At 42.5% G+C, this 17350-nt stretch overlaps 1 protein-coding gene across 1 annotated transcript in view; it reads left to right on the top strand.

Annotated features, from left to right (window-relative positions):
* Positions 1–17350, top strand: part of COLGALT2 (collagen beta(1-O)galactosyltransferase 2) — a 121170-nt gene that overhangs the window by 74692 nt on the left and 29128 nt on the right. The window contains exons 3-6 of the mRNA XM_061383460.1: positions 1434–1551; positions 3452–3586; positions 8371–8575; positions 15165–15284. Coding sequence (XP_061239444.1) covers positions 1434–1551; positions 3452–3586; positions 8371–8575; positions 15165–15284 — 578 coding nt within the window. The remainder of the gene's footprint in view (positions 1–1433; positions 1552–3451; positions 3587–8370; positions 8576–15164; positions 15285–17350) is intronic.

Genomic DNA, 17350 nt, shown 5'->3' with positions numbered 1-17350 from the left:
CTATAGTTCTAGATTAAGGAACTGTAGAAGTGGGATGAATTGAGCTGCTGAAATTTTTCCCAGGAAAAGTCATTTATTGGAAATTGAATATGTATTATAGAAATAATAAATGCTGTTCCAGAACAAAATTTGTTCTTCTAGTCTCTCACTGTATAATATTTTTTATTACATGTACATATATATGTATCTACATCTAGGTCTCAATCTCAGCATATGGTCTATAGATGGAGCAAACCTTAACAATCAAATGTGGACACTGTAAAAGATTCTGAACACTTTTTTGGAGTTACTTATAATGGAATTTGGCCCAGTTAGAGTGGCCCAGAAAAACTCTATGTACCTCTCCCAAATCCTGGTAATTTTCTCCATAGCCAGATTTTGACTAAATATATTGTATGCCAAGGTCAGTGTGAGAAATATCAAAGAAGGTATTTTTAGGGGCAACATATTCAGAAAAAAAAAAAAGACAGGAATTCCACTGAGTTTTGTAGAAATGATTGGGGAAAACATTTCAGAAACTTCCTGTGTAATAAACAGTTTTATTCATCTTGTTTGTATGGTTATGGTCTCATTTTTGTGGTTTCTCTTTTACTGAGGCAGATGTCCTGCCAGTGTGCAGCTACGAGAACTTGAAGTGGTGGCCAGTTTGGGGCCCCTGTGACTTTATCAATGTCCGTACCAGGTGGGAGCTTTCAGAAAGGTTCTCAAGGGTGAGCCAACCCAGCTGCCTCCATGGCCGTGGATGAGTCCTGGCAGCCTTGTGGGTGTTGAGAGACATTCCAGCATTATGTATTTGCTCCGTGATCTCACTCCGTCTCGGGGAGATCAACATATTGGACTCTGTAGAGTCCTTTACTGAGACTTGACCACAGAAAATAAACCTTTGTTTTTCCCAGGAAGCTCCTAATTTGATGCTGTAACATTTTCAAATGTATCTGATGGCTGAATGTATGAGACAGTGTCTAGGAACATGAGCTTTGGGGTTATTCCTAGATTCAAATTCTGGCTATACCCCTTATTAATGGCATAATGTTAAGCAAATGACTTAACCACTCTGACCAATTTCTTCGGCTGTAAAGAGGGGAGAGTGGTAGCACTTCATCATAAAAATAGTGAATTCTAATGAGAACTGAAATATTGGGTCAGCCAAAGAGTTCATTCAGGTCTTTCCATAAGATGTACAGAAAAACCCAAACAAACTTTTTCGCCAGCCTAGTGTTTTGTATAAAGATTCCTGTGTATGGGAAGCAGAAAATTACTTAATCTCTCCTTGCTCCAATTTCTTATATGTAATAAGGGGATAATGATAACCATAATAGTATCGACTTCCTAGGGCTACTACTGGAAGATAAAATGGATTAGTATGTGGTGCCTGCAATATATACGCATTCAATAATTATTAGCCATCATCATAATTATTATTATTATTATAGGTCTTACCCTGATGAAATTGGACCAAAGCACTGGCCTGCCTCCCGTTTTGCCCACGTGATGAAACTACGGCAGGCAGCCCTTCGAACTGCGAGGGAAAAATGGTCAGACTACATTCTGGTAAAACAGATGTTTAATTTCTTGACAACTATTATCTAGAATGTGTCCAGAGCAGCAATCAAAATGACTGCTTTTAGGCCTCTCCTCCTCAGTGTTCTAATAAAGGCACAAGAAAAAATCTGGAGAACTTAATATCGTGAGACCTGGATTTCATCTCAGACCCATTCCTCATATGCATTTTTAGTGAGTAAGCAAATAAGCTCCTGAATTGTTCTATCTCTTTATTGTAGTAAACATGAAAAACCCTAAATCTTTTTAGTTCAGAGGGAATGCTGTGGGTAAAGCAACAGTAAAGGTCTTAACTTCTTGGGACTTCCCCGGTGGTCCAGGTGCTAAGACTAAGCTCTCAATGCAGGAGTCCCGGGTTTGATCGCTGCAGAATGAGGGTCAACTAGATCTCACTAAAGAGCCTGCGCGGCTGCATGCCGCAACAAAGATCAAAGATCCACACGCCACAGCTAAGACCCGGCACAGCCAAATAAATACATTAAAAAAAAATTTTTTTTTTAAAGAAAAACTCTTTAGAAGAGTTTCGGGGATATGAGAAATTAATTACTTTTAAATAGTCAAATTAACAGCCCTGAAATGCTGTTCCTTTTGGCTCCTGAATGTCTGAGGACCGGCGCCTCTTGCTTGGTTTCCTAGTTGCTCTGAATTATGCTGGACCCTCCTGGTGAATTTCTCTCCATAAAGAGGCCCCATTACTTTCCTTAGAACTTGCAGAGTGGTCCAGAACATGCTGGCCTTGACGATTAGGAATCCGTGTTCTGTCCCATCCTTGTCCTCCAGGAACCTGGGTCTCGGTTGGAAAGGACAGGTCCCTGAGCAGTAAGGAGCCGCAGTCCCTGTTCTCATTTGAAAACGGACAGTCTTCTTTCTCCACAAGTTTATGGCAACCAAGTTCTTCCTCTGTGTGCACCCCCACAAATCCATTTAATTCTTTTGGCAAACCTTTTTCAGTGCAACACTAGAAATACCACCAACGAAACAAAGCCAGTGATGTTTCATAAAACTAATGGACGTCTGCTCTCTGACTCCTAAAGGGAACACTTTTGACCATCCTCAGCCTCGCAGTCACAACAGAAATCAGCCCAATAGTTTATCACACACCCATTTTCAATACAAATAATTTCATAGAAGAGTCCAGTTGTGCTGATATTTAACATTGCATAGCTGTCTAAATGTCTTTGAAGTGTACAAGTGCTGAGCCACAAAATTTTGAGTAAAGAGACCGACTATCAAAAGAATGAAAGCTTCTGAGGTTTTACTTTCTGTATGTGTGGGAAGTATACATAACATAAACTCTACCATCTTAATTTTTTAAGTGCACAGCTCAGTGTGATTATTTTATATAATAGAAACTGCTATGCTGTCCCTGTAAATGAATGTGTTAACACAGATTTCTGATGAGAATGAGAAATAGCTTCACTAGTAAGTAATATACTTTAAACAAAAAAATCTAATTGTAGCATTAAGAGAGCATTGATGGATTCATTTGGGGCCAGTTTGACATTACTATAGACAACCTAAATAGGTCTGTTCATTTGTACTTAGAATAAGCATGCAATAAATGCAAATGAATCTTTTAAGGGCTTGAGACCCATTCATATTTTATACTTACCAAGGTGTAGCTTGAGTTCCAGTCTAGTATTTGCCCAGCGATAACACCAATTCATTGCTTGGTGCCTTATGCAGAGCTAAACATGTGGAAGTTAGACTGGATGCATTTTGCCTAAATGAAAGCTATCCAGCCCTAAGGGGTTTCCATAAGTAAAACATGGAGAGCTGGTTCTGTATGTCATGGGCAAGTTTCCATGATCCTTTGTCAAGTATTAGGTTACTCTTATACCCATTACTGAAAAGTACCTTTTCATCTGATGTTGTCCTTTTCTTTTCCTAGTTTATAGATGTTGACAACTTCCTGACTAATCCACAGACCCTCAATCTACTGATGGCAGAAAACAAAACCATTGTGGCCCCCATGCTGGAGTCTCGGGGCTTGTACTCTAATTTCTGGTGCGGAATCACACCTCAGGCAAGTGTGTTGGTTAACAAATTAAGGTTATGAATTTTAACAAGGCAGCCACCTGTCAGCAGTAGCCCCGTGAATCTTTTCTGATTTTCTCCCTTGAAACACGCATGTCATTGTGTTACTAGGGCAGGGGTTTTCAGGAAAGGAGGTAAATCCATGTCCAATACCAGAACCCAAAGAGCTCTTCTGTATTAATGAATTGTGAGGACATTATTCTAATGAGTTTAGGATTAGAAGCTTTAAATTAACCAATAAAGCTTACTGGGATTTGTACTTTTCTTCTCCCTGATTCAGAGATTTTCAAAAAATTAAATATTTTTGGTCATTAAAACTCACATGCGAACACTGTAAAAAACTGGAAATAGACAAAAAGTTTTTTAAAAAACATCATGTTAATTGCTCCCATTCTAACATCATAGATAACAGATTACATGTTTTAACTATATCATCAAGTGGCTATTATGCAATTTACTTAGCCTTTCTTTTAGTTTAAGAACATTTATTTACAACTTTTAACTATTATAATAACCATCATGATTAACATAAAATTTTTCATATTTAGTATTATTTCCTTGGGACAGCTTCTAAGAAGTGAAATTAGTGAGTTAAAGAGTATTAAACATTTTAATGACCCTTGATATGTTGCCAAATTTATTTCCAAAGAAATCGAATAATTGGAACTACTGTGGTAGATGTTTTTACAAAATTTAAGTTATTTCCATCATCTCTCTTTTCCATTGTAAAAATCTTCAAAGTCTAGAGAGGTGTTGCAGTGAACGTTTATGGCTGGTTGTATTTCTGATTCTTTAGTTAATAAATTAAGAGAGATAAACTGATCAATGTAATATATATCAATGTAGGCTAAAGATGCTCTAAGGGAAAAAGTGTATGTTAGATGTGTTCTCATGCTCAAAGAGCTAAATTTTCAGTCCCTGTTTTATATTTGGTTTGGTTTTGGATGAAGAAAGAGGCCAGTGGTGTGCTGGTAAATACTTGGTGGTGGCTGTCTGTAGGGAAAACCCCTGATTGGCAGCATTTGCTGGTTTTCATGGTGTCAGTACTCCCACCTTGCAAATGTTGTTTAAGCTGAGGGGAAGGTTAAGTCAACTGAAGTGCGGTCACTTGATATAATTACTAAGCGCATGCAAAGCTTGCTGTTCGTGGTTTACTTAGAATGGTGGGTGTTAGCATGATTTTTGTTCTTACAGATTTTAAACTATCAACATAAAAACTGGCTTGCAAACTCCCTGAAAATTTAAATCCATGGCTCTTGCACACAACTGGAGTGGGCATTGCTCTTTTGTTAACAAATATTTCCTGCAGTTCCAAGGGATTTTGAATGTATGGTATCCACATCTCTTTTAGGGACGCATTAAGTTCATATTTATAAAAGCCAATCAGTTCCTTGAGGAGAAGATATTATATTAAATTTAAGTTCATACAGTCTCAGTTAATAATGTGCAGCACTTAACATGGCAGCATCACTCTAGGGTGTTTTGAATGAGTCAGGCACTGCTACCAGCATCGAGAGTGGATTATCCTCACAACTGTGGCCTTCCGGTTTCTGTTGTCTTACTTGCTTTAATATTAAAAGCTCACTTACTTTGCACGGTAAAAGTAAAATCTAAGCAATTTGGGGGCAATTCTTATTTATGTCTGTTTCTGGCTTTCTGTCATCCTCAGTCAGGCTTCTGCGAGGGCAGGAACAGAAACAGCCAGTGACTTCATAAGCTTAAGTCAAGCCTTGATGTCCAGTGCCTTTAAACACATTCAAAACATGACCTCGGTTATGTCTGGCCACTAAGTAGGAATGATTACCAACAATATTCAGTTTATGTGGAAAAAGAGACGCATCTGTTGCCTCCACCTCTCTGCAGGAAGCATATGAGGTCTCTTTCTCTCCTTCTTTCTCTGCTTCCTTCCTCCCTGTCCCCGGGGTATTCTGTGATTCATCCTCATGAATTTTCCAAGCTCCTCAGTCTGAGAATATTGTTCCTAAGTAGTCTAGAACTTTGCATTTGGTGTGTGTTCCTAGGCAGTTCCTCTAAAGAACCAGTTTTCCCTTTATCCCTTGGAAAAATTCTTCTATCCCTTGGAAGAATACTAGTAAGCTGAAAGATGTAAAGTAATCTTTGTTAAAGGCTAATAAAAAATCGCGGGAATAATAATCCTTCATCTAATGCATTACAGTTTCCAAGGTATCTTCATAGACTGGATCACATGTGATCCCTTCTACAACCCTGGGAGATCAACAGACCAGTTTTTACCCCATCTTTTCAGGAGGAGAAACTTAGGCTCGAAGAGGTGAAGCATGGAGTAAGATCAATCAGCTAGATGATGATGAATCACATATCTTCTGAGGCTTCTTTAGTGATCCCCTTGTACTTTATCACATGGTCAGTGTGAGCATTAGCTAGACTAGAACACTAGTCTGGAGACTAAAAGAAATGCTGGAGAAGAGGCTGCAGTGCCTACCGTGTGGGTAGTGACACCACTGCAGGAAATGTGACCCCAAAGTAATGTGACTGATTAAGGAATATGCGAGAACTTGTACAACTGCTGGGTATCGTGCCCTTCAGAGTCCTGGCCCTGTGAAGTCTTACACTTGTTCCATGAGCCTGCTGTTGCCTAAAATGTATTTTAAAATGCGTTTCCAAGTTTCCACATGCTTTAAAGTATATTTTGAGACACATCTTCATCCTCTCTGGAATGGATTTGAGCTTTGGCAATAGTCAAGTTACAGACTTGGTGCCACTGGAGTATAAAGCTCCAGTGGATTCTGCACCCGTGTGGGCTAAAGCTGGGACTGTCAATTTACTGCTGTGTCTCCAGCATCTCACACAGCTTGGATTGCAGTAGGCATTCAGGAGATGTTTGTTGAATGAACAGTTGAGCTTGGAGGGAAAGCAAGCTGGGTTACTCCAAACCAGTGTGTTCAGAACCACAGAGTAAGGGCATTGGTTGTCCTGTGTACTTGCCCAGACAGAACTTTCAAAGAGGAATCCCCCCTAAAACATGTAGCAGTGGCAGGTCCACCAGAATAGTGAATAAATAATTGCATTGGAAGAAGGCCCCATTAATATGTTTAAGTACTGCATGTTTAGTTAAAAATACAGAGTGAAGTCAGAAAGGAGGGCTTCCCTGGTGGCTCAGCTGTAAAGAATCTACCTGCAGTGCAGGAGACACTGGTTTGCTCCCTGGGTTGGGAAGATCCCCTGGAGAAGGGAATGGTGACTCGTTCCAGTATTCTTGCCTGGGAGATCTCATGGACAAAGGAGCCTGGTGGGCTGCAGTCCATAGGGTTGCAAAAGAGTTGGACATGACTTCGCAACTAAACAATAAGTCAGAAAGAGGAAAACAAATACCATATATAAACACTCAGTATTGCATATATATGGGATCTGGAAAAATTTTCCTGACGAACCTATTTGCAAGGCTGAAACAGAGACACAGATGTCAAGAACAGACTTGTGGACATGGTGGGAAGGAATGGGGGTGCAAATTGGGAGAGTAGCATTGATACATATACGCTGCTGCTGCTGCCGCTAAGTCACTTCAGTCGTCCGACTCTGTGAGACCGCATAGACGGCAGCCCACCAGGCTCCCCCGTCCCTGGGATTCTCCAGGCAAGAACACTGGAGTGGGTTGCCATTTCCTTCTCCAAGGCATGAAAGTGAAAAGTGAAAGTGAAGTCGCTCAGTCGTGTCAGATTCTTAGGGATCCCGTGGACTGCAGCCTCCCAGGCTCCTCCGTCCATGGGATTTTCCAGGCAAGAGGACTGGAGTAGGGTGTCATTGCCTTCTCCACATATATACGCTACCATGTGTAAAACAGATGGCTAGTGGGAAGCTGCTGTATAACACAGGGAGCTCAGCTCTTTGCTCTGTGATGACCTGGAGGGGTGGCCTGGGGGGTGGGAGGGAGGCTCAAGAGGGAGATGATATATGTATACATATAGCTGATTCACTCTGGAGAAGGAAATGGCAACCCACTCCAGTATTCTTGTCTGGAAAACCCCATGGACTGAGGACCTTGGCCAGCTACAGTCCATGTTGTCACAAAGAGTTGGACACTACTGAGTGACTAACACACAACATCTAGCTGATTCATGTTGTTGTACAACAGAAACCAATACATCATTGTAAAGCAATTATATTCGAATTAAAAATTTTAAAAATCAGCCAATGTAATGTAATTTTAATAACAGCCATTATTTATCGATGCTTTCTTGGTGCTGGGCACTATTCTAAGCATTTTTCAGGTTTTTCCTTACTTGACAGAGAACCCCATGGAGTAGATAGTGCCATCATTCCTATTTCACAATGAGGAAATAGACACAATAAGGCTGAGTGGCCTGACCAACACCTTCATGCAGTAAGCAGCTGAGGCAGGACTTGAACTCAGGCAGCCAAATCCCAGAACATCTGCTTTCCACTGCTCTGCTCAACCACCTCTGACTGCTCACACTTCGTATACATATATTCAATGATGTCATATACATATTCAGTGACGTCATATGTGAAAGCTGTTATGTGAATCTGTTAAATGAAGAGATGTGCTGAAACCAAAACTGTTTCTGATAACAAGACCCTTTTAGGATTTTTTTTTTTTTTAATGTAAGCAGCATTTCTTAAGCTCAGTTGGAAATTCTTAGGCCAAGATAAAGAGAGAAGGTGGCTTTGCTCCAGGATTGGCACTGGTGTTCATTAGGAGTCCATCTAGTGGAAGGTTGGGAAAGGGGAAGCCCTCAGGTCAGAGAAAATAACCCACCCATCTGCTCTTTCCAGGGCTTCTATAAACGAACCCCGGACTATCTTCAGATTAGAGAATGGAAGAGGTTGGGCTGCTTTCCGGTCCCCATGGTTCACTCCACATTCCTAATTGACCTCAGGAAGGAAGCCTCTGACAAGCTGATGTTCTATCCCCCGCACCAGGACTACACCTGGACCTTTGATGACATCATCGTCTTTGCCTTCTCCAGCAGGCAAGCAGGTACTGTTTGTATGCATGTTGTATTGCCACCGTGGAGATGCTGCAAATGACCAGCTCCTTTGTTTTGTGCGTTTTATAATAAAACACTCTAAGTAAGGAGATGGGCTTCCTATTGAGGTAGTGTTAGAGGCACTCAGTTATCTGCAGTAACCATACCAGCACCCTCTGGGTTGCTGTCTCTATGAGCACCAATGACCAGAAGCCAGAGCTGGCCCCTACCCAAGAATCCAGTCTCTCTTTTTAAAAAAATGTGGTGACCATGGCCAGAGGCAAGTGATTGGCTCTTGATGGTGCTATTGCATTCTCTGCTCATTAAAGAAGTCCTTTTATTAATTAGAAAACTGTGACAGAGGTCCAGAGCCACACTGGAAAGACCCAGACTTCAAAAATGGTGGTTTATTTCTTTTCAAATAAGTGAGCTAGTACAGTGACTGTGTTCCACAAAGTTTTCAGAGACCCAGGCTCCTTCTCTATTGTTTCTCCACTCTCTGTGAAGTATTAACCCCTTAATAATATGATCCGAGATGTCTCATCATTATGGATGTAATATTTCAGTCATCAGGTGAAAACCAGAGAGGGGAGGACACTCTCCTGTCCTTAGAGGGTACCATCTAGGAGTTGAACACATCACTACCTTGCATAGCCCAGTAGCCAGATTTAGTCATAAGACAACTCCTAGCTGTAAGGGAGGCTCAGAATATTGTCTTTATTCTGTGCAATCTAGAGCCCCAGTTCTCTCTCTATAAGAAGGAGAAGACAGATTTTGGGAGGCAGCTAGCTGTCTCTGCCACAGTCCTCATGGAAGGAAAAACAAAGCCAGACTTAACTGTTTCATAAACCCTTGTAGACTTTTGAGGAAGACAAGTCAGTAGGAAAATAAGTTATTACCCTGTGTCACTTGCACAAGCAATCAGAGAGGATATAGTTCACTAAAGCAGGTCAGCACAAAGATACATGATATCCCGAAAGCAAAGCTTTCTGAGGATCATTCAGATCTTCCTGACAGAGGGCAGCTCCCATTATCAATGAGCCAGAAATGTGTCACTTAACCACTTGCAACTGTGAGTTTAGAAACCAGAAGAATGGTGTATAAATTCATGTGGCCATACAGTCAAGGTGGATGGGATCATCTACAGACCGCAGGTGACTGAGGCAGGTTGCTGGCAGGTGAGAATATTAATATAGATTCAAGTTACAGCTCACATCAGGCCATCCTAGACGCCATAGGTGTCCACTCATCAGTGTAAATTTGGTAGAAATGAGAATATTTGGTGGAAATGTGGAATGCTGGCTTTTTTCCCCTTGCCTGCTAGAGCCATTTAGACTCTCTGGCCAGGTATAGACACTTTTTAGGACTGTGTCAGGGCAAAAGCAAGGTCCTTATCCTCATGTAGATTGGAGGGTTTTGTGCAAATCCTTGTGTCAAGGTTAATGGTAACTGCTTCTTTCCACATGGTCTGCAATTGGCTCTGATTTCTCCAGGATGGAAGCAAACTCAAGGCCTTCCCAATCCTTCAGCTTGTGCCATTGCCTTGGCTTAAGAGCTCGAAATAAGGATGTTTCAAGAAAGTGAGCTATTAACAATTACAATAATGATCCGTGCCTAACAAAGGCCTCCTTGATAAACATTGCACGAGGCATTATTGTGACCCAGGCACTAAATTATTATGATATATCTTTTAAACCAAGATTTGGATTTGGAGCTGGAAGAATGACACAGGCTGGATAGGAGTTTTTCAGCTATGCCCCTTGCTTGGGCTGTTCCCTTGGATTCCATGCTTTATTGGTCAGATTCCCGCGGGCCTGCCCAGGACATTGAAAGCAGATGCAGAGGTGCAGAGCTGTTGGGTGATTCAGGTGGGGAGAGGCGAGGCAGGGAAGCAAGGGGAGAGGATCAGTGCTCTAGGCTTTCCTGCTGTACCCAGCATTGTGTTAGGCTCTGTGACAGCTAGGGAGGTAAGATCTTTATACGTGGAAACATAAGTAATAGTTATGAAGCAGTGAAAGCTGAGGCTCAGATTAGTGGCATAAACTGTGAACAGGGCAGGAGTCAAGACAAGAAAGAATGGCTGTCATTTGGGAGAATGACAGAGCTTTCCTGACAGTCATGTGGTTCTAAGGTAGCACTTTTACTTAGCTTGGAGTATTTTTAGATGAGACTTAAATGAGCCTCAAGTCCTGCACAGCCCATGGAGTGTTTCTAAGCTCTTTCCTTCTTAATTTCAAAGCAAAACACTTCCCTTCTCTCTTGAAAGAATAAGATGAAAGATGATTTATATTCTTTTGTTCTCACTCTTATGAAGCTCCCCAGCTGTGGATCATCCATTGGAGTATCATTTTGTAAATACCCAGAAGGAAAGAGAAGGTCCACATGTCCCAGGCAGGACCATCTAACCACAAACCTTGAACCTTAATCTTTCACCTCCGACTCCAGACATTGCCACACGTGGGTGATGAATGAGAGGAGCAATCCAAGGGTGCTGGGCTGTGGTTGCCCATCCAGCCCAAGAAGAGAGCACAGGGGTCATGGGCAAGGCTCTGTGGATCCTATGAAGCCAGGGTCAGGAGTTCACCTCCCACTGTGGCCAGTGAGCTGGGCTGTGTCTTGTGGCCACAGTAACCATCTTTGGCGCCAGCCAATCATCCACCGTATGTCTGCTGTGAGTCAGAGAGGCAAGAGATGTGGGTGACGAGCAGGCAGAGCTGTTCCTGCACATCACGGGTAGTGACCAAAAGGGCCTCCTGTGTGCAGGGGTGGCAGTCCAGAGTGACCACTGGTTCTGAGACTCGGCTTCCAGACCCTGGGCAGGTGGAGAGATACTTGGCATTGGCTTTTTAGGGACAGAGGTTTAGCACTAATGACTTATGCGGTGATCTTGGGCAGAGCACAGGTTCTCAGACTCTTGAGTTTCCATCACCAAGGATAAAGGTAGGTAGATCAGTCTTGCAATGTTAACATACTATATGAGAGCAAGTAAATGTTTTCCACCTTCCTAAGAGAAGTACAGGCCTTCAATATATAGTATCCTTCACCATTCTTTTTTAGAAAGAAAGTTGTTTGCCCCAGAATTAGCTTTCACTGAGAATACCAGATTCTTTTATAGATTTTATGCAATTATCAGCACATTTCCTTTTCAAATTTTTATATTCTTATCCAACTATCCAGTCACATAGTCACATCAAGTTCAAATAGTCCCCCTTGGTTTATTATAACATTAGCAGTCACCATCCTGTGCCATTTCCCCCTTTTAGAAGACCCAGCATTTTTCACTCTTAAGAGTCACATCCAGGTTTCTAAATAGCATGCTTATAATGAAGTTTCTGGGGTTCGGGGCTGTGCCGCATGGCTTGTGGAATCTTAGTTGCCCTGACCAAGGATTGAACCCAGGCCCTCAGCAGTGAGATGAGACCCCAGTGTCCTAACCACTGGACCACCAGGGAGCTCCCTTAATGCTACTTCTCAAATTTCTGGTTTTGCTCTAGGCCGTACGTATTGCCTCTACTGGGCTTCCCAGGTGACGCAGTGGTAAAAAAAAATTGCCTGCTAATGCAGGAGACACAGGAGACATGGGTTCAATCCATGGGTCAGGAAGATCCCCTGGAGTAGGAAACAGAAACTCACTCCAGTATTCTTGCCTAGAAAATTCCATGGACAGAGGAGCCTGGCAGGCTCCAGTCCATGGGGTCGCAAAGAGCCAGACATGACTGGGTATGCATGCAAACTGACTACTACTGAAGAGGAGTTAGTTCTGTCCCCTCCCGCTGCCCCCTCCATGCAAAAACATTCTTCCCATCACCCGTCCTCTTTTTATTACTACTGCTTACTTTATTTTTGGCTGTGCTGGGTCTTCGTTGCTGCACATGGGCTTGCTCTAGTTGCGGCGAGCTGAGGACTACTCTCTAGTCGCTGTGTGCAGACTTCTCATCGCCGTGGCTTCTCTTTGGAGCTTGGGCTCTAGGGTGCGGGCTCAGTAGTTATGGCACATGGGATTAGTTGCCCCATGGCATGTGGGATATTCCTGGATTATGGATTGAATTCATGTCCCCCGCATTGCCAGGTGGACTCTCAACCACTGGACCATCAGGGAAGTCCGACCCCGTTTTCTTGATAGTTATGTGGTACTGATAGAGCGATGATCAGTGTTTTTGTTCTTATAATCATGGAAACCAAATTCCATTTATAGACTGTGGGTAGTTTTCCTTCCATATATGACTTAACAATTGCCTTTTTTATTTGCTTAGTTTTATTATCGCTGCTGTTGCTGCTAAGTCACTCCAGTCGTGTCCGACTCTGTGCGACCCCATAGATGGCAGCCCACCAGGCTCCTCTGTCCCTGGGATTCTCCAGGCAAGAACACTGGAGTGGGTTGCCATTTCCTTCTCCAATGCATGAAAGTGAAAAGTGAAAGTGAAGTCGCTCAGTCGTGTCTGACTCTTAGAGACCCCATGGACTACAGCCCACCAGGCTCCTCCGTCCATGGGATTTTCCAGGCAAGAGTACTGGAGTGGGGTGCCATTGCCTTCTCCGATTATTATTGCTAATACAACCCCAAACGAATCCCTAATCGTCTAGATCTCCTCTCAGAGCAGTCAGATTTCAGCAGATGTTCTTTGTGTGTGTGTGTGTGTGAGGATTCTCCTGGAGCTCCCTGGTGTCCTCCAGTCTGAGAGGAGCCACAGTCGTGGACCTGCGACCATCTCCTCTTCTCTTATTGACTCTTCTGTTCACTATGTCCTGCGTTGTCATCTTCTTTATTTTTTTTTTTTATAATCCTCCTCCTCCTTCCTCCCCCTACTCCCCTTTCTTCTCCTTCTTCCACATCATCCAGCTACTGTCTGAGAAAGTGTGATGGCAAGTAAATATCTATGACCTTGCGTGTCTGAAACTGCCTTTCTTGTCTCCTCACACTTGATGGATAGCTTGGCTAGGTCCCATCTCTACTTTATAACCAAAGCTTTGGAAAGTTGAATGGTAAAATTATTTCCCTAATTAGGGTCGAGAGGCAACCTAAACATTAAATCATTTCCCTCTGTTTCCTGAATTCATCACCACTTTGCACATGGGTCCATTTGAGTTTGAAGTTCCTCAGAAGCATTTATGTCAGCAAACAGTAGCACTAGTGAGTTCTCCTGGTGAAGGCAAGAGAAGTGACAGTGCTTACTGGTCCAGCCTTGATGGGAACCAGGTTCAGTCACGGGGAGGAGAAAGACTCTTTTCTTTTTTTGTTCTTCCCTGCTAATGCTACGAGACGGCCTCACCTGGTTTGACAGGTGATGTAGCTGACTGGAGGAAATGTCATCTGCACAAAACAGAGAAGTCTCTATGCAGGTAATTCTCTGTCTGGAAAGCATAGGTGATTATAGAAATTAACAAATCAGAAGCTTGGACACATGCACCAGAGCTTGGCAGGTTCATCTATTTACTTAAGCAATCTTTTCATTTGTCAGGACTGCCAGTTGCTGGATCTCTCTGAGGCCCTTTTGATTCCAATATCCCCAGCTCCCTGGTTGAACCAAGATTCTGTGTAACTCTTGGAGTTAGCCAGCTGGGGCAGCGAAGACAGGTGTTGAAAACGAGAGGGCTGTGCCATGACTCTGGTATTGTCATACTACAGCTTCTTACCAGGTCTTGAAATGCAGGCTTCCTTTTGTCCCTTTCTGACTCTTTTATAGAAGTTTCATGTCAGTTGGTCAACTCCAAGTCCATGTGGGCTAAGAGAAGAAATCAAGCCATGGAGACTCATGGAAAATTTTAAGTTTCCTTTGTTTTTTATTTTTTGTTCTGCATATGCCTAGAGTTAGCTTTAATAATCTGTCAGCCTTACGGGATTTTCCTGTTTGCTTTCATATCAAATGTGGCTTTTATTCATCGTCTTCTCTTTATTTCCTGTAGGTGGATTATTGTGTTCCATTCTGTTCTCTGGAACAGGAATTCCTTGCCTCCTTTTTGATCCCTTTGTGCCTTTAGTGTTCCTTCCAGGCCACGAGGATGCTTTCTCTTCAGAGAGAAAATATCAATTTCCTCTGAGCTGAAGAGTGGCCCAGGTTTTTTATTTTGCCTCCAATACTGTGTTATACTTTCTTAATAAAGGAGCATTTTTGAGGTCTACATACCCTGCCTGAAACAACTACTTGTTCAATTTCAGTGCCAAACAGTCTGGTCTCTTTTTCGTTAGTGGTCATCGTAAAATGAAGAAGTGTACTTTCTTTTTTTGAATTTTGTTTATTTGTTTATTTTTGGCTGTGCTGGATCTTCACTGCTGCTCGGGCTTTTCTGTAATCGTGGCGAGTGGGGTCTGCTCTTCTTTGCAGTGTGCAGGCTTGTTCTTGTGGTGGCTTCTCTCGTTGCAGAGCATAGGCTCTAGGGCATGCGGGCTTCAGTAGTTGCGGCACCCAGGCTCTAGAGCATGGGCTCAGTAATTGTGGTGCACAGACTTGGTTGTTCCATGGCATGTAGGATCTTCCCCACCCAGGGATCAAACCTGTGTCTCCTGCACTGGCAGGTGGATTCTTTTCCCCTGAGCCACCAGGGAAGCCCCAGACGAGTGTTTTCTGATTGGCCGTTTTTGTCCCTCTCTTGTGTCCGCAGGCATCCAGATGTACCTCTGCAACCGAGAGCACTACGGCTACCTGCCCATCCCCCTGAAGCCCCATCAGACCCTGGAGGAGGACGTCGAGAACCTCATCCATGTGCAGACAGAAGCGATGAGTGAGTGACCCAGGCTGGTGGTAGCGGCTCGTGTTCTGTTGCCCCCGTGTCCCTATCAGCCACTTCTCTGCTCTCCCAGGACTGAACTCTCATAGTCTGCCTTGGCTGAAACATAGCTGTTCATTTGTCCATTCATTTCAAACTTCTCCTTATGTGAAATACAAATACGGAAATGTGTCTTTGCCCCCAGGGAGCTTTGCCCCCTGGGAGCTTCCCATCCAGGTGGAGATCTGGGTACACAGTAAATCCATTTCATACCACGTTATAATGGCTACAATGGTGTTTTGTGGTATGGATTTAAACTCTTATTTTGCTGCTTTCTAAGTATATGACTTTAGGCAAGTAATCTAACCTTCTTAGTTGTGAAATGAAGGTAAAACATCTAGGATTTGGGTGCCAATTCCCCATGATATATATAAAAAGTATATTAACAAAAACAGTAATTACAACTTCAACTTAATAATAGCTTATGATGTAGCAGATATCATGCTAAACATTTTTTGTACTTTGTCTCATTAATCCTTATAATACTCAATGAAAGGGGTTTTATTATCCTATTAAAGATGAAGAAATTGGGGTGCAAAGCACATAAGTATCTTACTCTAGATCATTCTGCTAAATAAATGACAGATTGGGATTTGAGCCCATATTGCTATCTCCAAAACTCAGGTTCTTAAACACTGTATCATATTGCCTCTGGGTCTGGCATGATGTCAGAACTGGTAAATGCTTGATAATCAGGGGCTACACTAATTATTATGTATAATGTGCAGTGGTGTTTAAAAGAGAAAGTAACAAATATACTCTGCCTAGGGGAGAATCTTGGAAATGGCTATGCAGAGGAGGGAACATTTGCATAATTGAATCTTCACTCCGTAGCTGGGAAACTCTGTTATTCATCACTAGTGTGTAGGAGGTGGGTATGTGGGCAGTGGGTATGACTGGGGAGGCACAGTGGAAAGCAGGGCTGGAAGGTGGGCAGGAGCTCAGTTAGAAAGACCTCTGGACTTTTCCTGAAGGGAAGGGAGCTTTTAAAGAGATTTTAGCAGTGAAACGTCAGGTTAAAATCTGGATTTAGAAAGGTCACTCTCTTGGTAAGTGAAGTATGGCTGCAGCCTAGGGCACTGGATGCTGGTCTCGGATCAGAGGTGAAGAGATCATTTTGGATATTACATGGTAAACTAGGCAGAAGGTGGTGAGGATCTGAGCTAGGGCAGGAGCAGTGAGAGTAGAGATGAACCTTATGACATAGACTTGAAAAGACTTAGCCAAAGGTTTGTGGATGAGCAGAAGAGGGACTGAGGGAAACTTCTAAGTTCTGACTTGAGTGTCTGGAATGACTGTAGGAATGTTAAACACATGTAGATTTAAGAAGACATTTACAAAGAAAAATCATGAGTTCATTTTAAAACCTTGAGTGGCCTGTGAATATCTGTTTCCTGCTGCTCACCCCCAGGCAATAAATTCATTGTTTCATGTTAGTCTCAAGACATAACCCATCCCCTGCTGCCTAGGAGGCACCCAGCAAATCTTTGTTGAATAAATGAACGAACTGCCCAGTGGATAGATGGAGCGATGAATCTGACACTTAAGTTCTATCAAGTCTAAAGATGTTAAGTGGGGATTCATCAACAAGATAATGTGATATCATAGAATTTTAAGAAAACAGGAACATGAGATATAGAAGGAAGTTCAAGTAAGATAAGGACTGAAAAAGAGTCCAATGAGTTTTTTCAGCTAATTTCCATAAAAAGGATGGTTTCAGAAAAGGCTGGCTCAGAATTTAAAGTGTTTGAGAAGTAATTAAAAATCAAGGACACAGAGAAGAACAGAAGTGTTTCTTTTAAGAAACATAGTTAGGACCAGAAGGTAAGAAGGACAATAATAATAATAAAGACTCATCAGAAGATCCCTTTAAATAGCAAGGTCTCCTACTGTATTCACACAGGACTGTGTTTGCAAAACATCAGTCAGCCCAGTATAGCAGGTCATATTGGTGGTAATGAGCAAAGCATGACCATAGACTATACTTGGAATGGGGAGCAAAGCACCCCCACAGTACAGCC

The sequence above is a fragment of the Bos javanicus genome, chromosome 16 (genome assembly GCF_032452875.1).
Source record: "Bos javanicus breed banteng chromosome 16, ARS-OSU_banteng_1.0, whole genome shotgun sequence".
NCBI lineage: Eukaryota > Metazoa > Chordata > Mammalia > Artiodactyla > Bovidae > Bos > Bos javanicus.
This window is presented reverse-complemented; position numbering and strand designations above follow the sequence as displayed.